This window comes from Capsella rubella, unplaced genomic scaffold (assembly GCF_000375325.1).
Source record: "Capsella rubella cultivar Monte Gargano unplaced genomic scaffold, Caprub1_0 scaffold_1, whole genome shotgun sequence".
In the NCBI taxonomy this organism is placed as follows: Eukaryota; Viridiplantae; Streptophyta; class Magnoliopsida; order Brassicales; family Brassicaceae; genus Capsella; species Capsella rubella.
The window spans coordinates 10,114,276-10,120,163 of NW_006238923.1; the positions used below are offsets into that span (position 1 = coordinate 10,114,276).

Below are 5,888 nucleotides of genomic sequence, written 5' to 3' on the forward strand. Positions count from 1 at the left end.
TACTTCCATAGCTGATCACCCTTCATAACCCTTCTCACGTGTGCCTTGGATCCTTATCAATCACCACACGTGTGAGGACCACCCTTGGCACTAATCCTCTGTTTCTTCTTTCTAACGTACACCCTATGCACCTTATCAGTTTAAAAACTGTATAGGTTTAGTACTTCTGCGTTGATGCATTCGACTTAAGCATATATATCGTCTAGCTACGTAGCAAAAGTAACAGTACTTACATGCATGCATTTTGGTTTGTAGTATTTTAAGGCAGGATACTGTAAGAGAGGCTCAGACTGTAAGTTTAATCACCCTAAGGAAAAGGATGCTGCGGAGAATGTATTGTTCAATGATCCTGCAGGTTTACCTATGCGTAAGGTAAATTGATTATGAATACTGTATTATTATTCTTAACTGAGTTTTTTTCTCCAAGGGTGATTTGTTTGAATTTGATTCTCAGGGCAAAACTCCAAGTTTGAGACCTAATGATTCAGAGAGGAGGTACGAAAGAGAAGCAAGATCCAGGCAAGAGATGCGGGTAAGGGAGCTGAACAAGAACTCACGTCCTCAGACTAAAATTCAGGATCGGAGAGGGATGACTAAAACAAGAGAAAGATGCCGTGAGTTGGATTTACACAAGCAAGCACAGGTACAAAAAAAAAAAAAAAAAAAGAATATGACCGGCTTTGATGTTCTTAGTTAAGCTTACTGAATAACAAAAAGTCATGACTGTGACCTGATCACTTTGATGTTCTCAACGTACAGGAAGCAAGGAAAAAATGGATTGAGTTGGAAAGAAGAGCTGCGCGCATAAAACTTGACCAGGTTTGTTTATTTAGTCGAATCATGCATCAACATTTTGATAAGATCTATTACATATTTACATGACAAAAGATTCTAATGTGAAAATCTTAATTACATTTGACAAAAGATTGAAATAAATTAAGATTTATATTTACATGACAAAAGATTAAGATAAATGTAATAAATATTTATATTGAAATCTTAATTTATTTGTCATGTAAATATAAATCTTAATTTATTTGAAATCTTTCTATTAATTGAAATAAATGTAATAAATATTTATATTGAAATAAATATAAATCTTAATTTAAGAAAAATAATCATCCGAGAGAGTCCCCTTGGACCGAGATAATTTGGTCAAAATCCCTAATTAGAATTTTCCCGCCAGAGTTGTGAAAAGAAAGATGAAGAAAACACACCTCCTCGATTTGTCGATACAGTCCAGGCTCTCCTCTGAAATGTTCCAGTCAGGACGAAATTAGGGTTTCATTGTTCATCCTTTTTCAGAATCGTAAATGGGTATTCAAGGGCTTTTGCCGTTGCTGAAATCGATAATGGTACCGATGCATATCAAGGAGCTTGAGGGTTGTATCGTCGCCGTTGATACATATTCATGGCTACACAAAGGGGCTTTATCTTGTAGCCGAGAGCTCTGCAAAGGATTACCCACCAAGAGGTTCGTCTCCCTCTCTCTCTCTCTCTCTCTATTTCCCTTCTCTCCAAGTTACTTGATGAATCCCAGATGTAGATCGATTGAGTTTTTTTTTCCCCCAAAATTAGAAACTGGGTTTCTTTGTCTCTAAGTGTATGGTCCTGTTTTGTTGAATACACCCTGAAAAATCAAACCTTTTCCTGGTTAAGATTTGATGGGCTTTCCGATTTCAATCTCTTCAGGATGTTGGGTAAACCAAAAGCGAAAGATTTGAATGTTTTAGAATTCTCACCAGGAGCCTAGTAGGGTTTATAGATTGATATTTCGTTTAGACATGAGTGATTAACTTTAGTTATGGTGGTTCCTGTCCATTTCTCGTGGAATCAAAACGCAATTTACATAGTAATTCATTCATGTTTGTTAAACCAAAACGTAAATGTCATTTCTTAGGTTGCTGGAAGAGAATGAAATTTAACAATAGTGATCTTTAAGATTTGTTCTGTTGTTACTGTTCTGGTTCTGATTTTGTGGAAGGTAATGGGTTTACTGGTGTCTTTCAAATTCAGGCATATCCAATATTGTATGCATAGAGTGAATTTACTCCGCCATCATGGAGTGAAGCCTATTCTGGTCTTTGATGGAGGTCCCTTACCGATGAAACTAGAACAAGAGAATAAGCGTGCTAGGTATGCAATCATTGGCCATCTAGTATGATCGATATGTTGTTTCTTGGTTATCATTAGACATGTATGCAAAGGGGACATGTATGCAATCATTGGCCATCTAGTATGCAATCGATCTGTTGTTTCTTGGTTATCATTAGACAAGTTTCACACCAAGTCCACTTTTTCCCTGTAACAATCAAGTTCAGGTCCAGAAAGGAAAATCTTGCACGTGCATTGGAGCATGAAGCTAATGGAAATTCCTCTGCTGCTTATGAGTGCTATTCAAAGGCTGTTGACATATCACCTTCTATTGCGCATGAGTTGATACAGGTAACAGTAAGCTGGATAACTTGTATTCTTCTCCAGATAAAAAGGATTTATATTTGTCCTTAATTGCTTTGTTTTCCATCTCTTTAATCTGATGTTTTTCTACCTTTGAAGGTTCTGAGACAGGAGAATGTTGATTATGTTGTTGCTCCTTACGAAGCTGATGCACAGATGACCTTCTTAGCTATTAATAAGCAAGTTGATGCAATCATCACTGAGGATTCGGATCTCATACCTTTTGGCTGCCCAAGAGTAAGCTTCCTGTCAAACCATGCATGAGATATTGTAGTTTATCAGTATTTCCACTTGATTACTTGTTAATTCCTTTTCAATCCCGGTGAATTACCATCAAGACTTTAACTGCTATTTTTTATGTCACAGATCATTTTTAAGATGGACAAGTTTGGTCATGGTGTTGAGTTTCAAGCTTCCAAGCTACCGAAAAATAAAGATCTCAGTCTTTCGGGATTTTCAAGCCAAATGATTCTTGAAATGTGCATATTAAGTGGCTGTGATTATCTGCAGTCACTTCCAGGAATGGGACTCAAAAGAGCTCATGCTCTCATCACAAAGTTCAAAAGCTATGACAGAGTATGCATTCTCTTCTCACTTGATTTTTTCTTACAGAAAGTAATTAGGTAAAGCAAGAGCATGATTAATTCAAAAAGTGGAAACTTTACCACAAATTCTTAGAAAAGAAGCTCTAGGTTTTCCTGCATCAATCCTATATACGTAGTTTTGGAAACGAGTTTACTTGTGTAACATGTTGCTAGTTTGCTTTCAGGTAATTAAACACTTAAAGTACAGCACAGTTTCAGTTACCCCTGGTTATGAGGAGTCATTCAAGAGAGCTTTACTGACTTTCAAGCATCAACGTGTCTATGACCAAAAAACTGAAGATATTATGCACTTGTCTGGATTTTCTGACAACCTTGGCGAAGATTCAGATTTTGTAGGCCCATATCCTTTGAGACAAGTATTTTGCCTCCATTTATAAAAACTGATAGGAATATTTAAAACGGATTTCTTAACATTATTCACATTAATGCCACAACATATTGCTAAAGGTATAGCACTAGGCCAGCTTGATCCATTCACACAGTTGCCATTCCAGGTAGTTAATTGAATTCTCTCTATTTCTAATCTCTCCCTCTCATTCACACCCAGAGATGTTTTCTTGATTCGTTGTCTTGGTTTCTTAAATGAATAGGCTGAGAGTGTTACTCCTAAATTGGCGGTTGATGATATTTCCTGTCCCAAAAGTTTCAAACCTGAAATTCTGAAGAAAAAGCTTGATTTACCAGTCCAGAAAAATCTTCTCACCAAGTATTTCTGTATCCTTTAATGTGACCTCCATATCTTTCATTTTGTGGAAATTTTTCACCTTTGGAACTTGGTTCACTTTGTTTAGTAGGATTCTGTATATCTTTAAGAGTCTTATAGCTGTTGAAACTGGCGATATTTGATATGGTCAACTTGTTCTTCACTTAACAACTTAAAGGCTTTGCATCTATTGAGGCCAAAAGGAAATTCAAGGCTCCTAGGATATCTCCAATGTCTCTGACCCCAACTGGTGAGTCTCCAAGCACTCCTGAGGATAACGCAACAAATGTAGATGCTCTCTCAAGTCAGATAACAAATGAATCCCCGGGTTATGGCTTGGTAAGTAACTAGAATAACTACAGTCAAACTCTCGGAATTCGTAGCACAAGTTCTAATCCCTGTGTTTTCAGGGTAAAAATGCATACGTTAGCGAAGTTGCTGAGGAAAGAAGTTCACACGACAATGGTACGATTGCTTTCGTTTCCACAACTGAGAAAAATTATACTCTAAATTTTCTATCCTGGCTCATCTTTTACGTGTCACTATCTTGAAGATGCAAAGGAAAGGAATTACAAGGACCTTGAACATAAGTACGTCGAACCTGAAGTGGTGAGGCCGAAGACAGATAGTTTGAAGGTTGTAGTAAGGAGCAAGTATTTTAAGCACAAGCAGGAGGGAAGTCCTAAACAATCGTTCTCATGTCTCAATGATTGCTCTGTGAGTGGTCAGAAAAAAAATGCTAAAAATGTGATTGACATGTCAAGTGCGTGTAGAAGAGAAGACAGTGACAGAACTATAGCAACAAGTCCATGTTTCCCTCATGAGGAAATTTATAACGGTCATGAAAATGCCAAAGAAGCGAGTTTCTCTGCCATGAACGAAGTTGCTGGCAGTGGCAGAACCACAAACATCCACAAGATAGATAATCAGATCGATAAAGAAGAACAGAACCCATCCATTGAGATCCGTTCTGCTTTTAGTACTCCCCAGAATGTAATACCTCTCTCTTCCATTGCTATTAATAGTTTTCATGGAGCTGCAACAGGGAAGAGAAAGTTTGACTCAGATGAAAACCTTCAGAAGGTTAGATAGAATTGTTCTGCTAGCCCATGTCCATTTTGTTTATAAGCCATTTATTAACTTCTCTAGCCATTTCAGGAAAATTTGAATTTCAAGCACATGCGCATGGGTGAAAGTGATCCTGGTAATCATAGAATTTCCTTCCCTCTAAATACTTGTATCTGTATAATTGTTATATATGCACTGAGATCTATGACTAAATCTATTTTTTGTGGCATGTACTACTATACTGTGAAGCTCTAAACACAGAAACATCATTTGGAACTGACGACGTTGAGAAGTTTGGATCAAACATTTCACATATTGGGCATTACTCAGAAATAGCAGAGAAATCAGTGGAAAAATTTGTCTCAGCTATATCATCTTTCAGATATTCAGTGTCTGGCTCTCGTGCTAGCGGTCTCCGTGCACCTCTTAAAGATATCCGCAACACTTGTCCATCATCTAAAGGGTAAGCATTTTTGACCCCTCAAAGTTGACTATCTTCAGTAGTTAATGGTGATTGATTCAATAGTCTCAAAGAGAAGTATTTGTTTTCCTTATTTGGTTGTGTAAAAAAGAAACAGGTTATCTCCTAGACCAGACTTCAGCAAGTTTGGTTACACGTCAAGTAACCTAGACAAGGTAACCAAGTCAAGGCGATTGTGAGCTCAGGAAATGTAAGTTAATCATCTCTTTAGGGCCACATGTTAGAGTTTTAGCTGTGGGAATCAACTTGCTTGGTCGCAAACTCGCAATGATATGGTTGTTGTTTTGAATGATATTGTATCTGTTAGCTATTCACTGTGCAGAACATTTTTGTTATAGATTCTTTACACAACAACTTGATTGATTGATTCATAAATGAAAAGTACTTTCAACTTGTCTTATCTCTAGGAAAATTAATAAACTTCTGAAGATCATTTTCATAAAGTGAAGTTTGCAGAGATTTAAAGGCAATATAGTGTGCAAGTGCAATAAATGTGATCTTGGAGCCAAGCCATAGATAGAGCTTTTAAGAGGATGTAAATGAGAAAAAGACAAGCTAAACTTACTTCTGTATC

The 5,888-nt window shown here is 37.0% G+C and overlaps 1 protein-coding gene across 3 annotated transcripts; it reads left to right on the forward strand.

Annotated features, from left to right (window-relative positions):
- Positions 1-1,203: 1,203 nt before the first annotated feature.
- Positions 1,204-5,888, forward strand: LOC17900595 (exonuclease 1). Of its 3 annotated transcripts, XM_023789603.1 has the most exons (15): positions 1,204-1,474; positions 2,017-2,136; positions 2,322-2,445; positions 2,557-2,694; positions 2,824-3,033; positions 3,227-3,402; positions 3,484-3,556; positions 3,653-3,776; positions 3,944-4,104; positions 4,176-4,230; positions 4,319-4,848; positions 4,924-4,969; positions 5,083-5,296; positions 5,406-5,504; positions 5,722-5,888. In XM_023789603.1, exons 1-14 carry the CDS (start codon positions 1,314-1,316, stop codon positions 5,491-5,493), a joined length of 2,220 nt encoding a protein of 739 aa, XP_023645371.1. In that variant the 5' UTR covers positions 1,204-1,313; the 3' UTR covers positions 5,494-5,504; positions 5,722-5,888. The 3 variants fall into 3 exon arrangements, with proteins under 3 accessions (XP_023645371.1, XP_006306858.1, XP_006306857.1); XM_006306796.2 differs by lacking the exon at positions 5,722-5,888 and having other exon boundaries at positions 5,406-5,712; XM_006306795.2 differs by lacking the exon at positions 5,722-5,888 and having other exon boundaries at positions 5,412-5,712.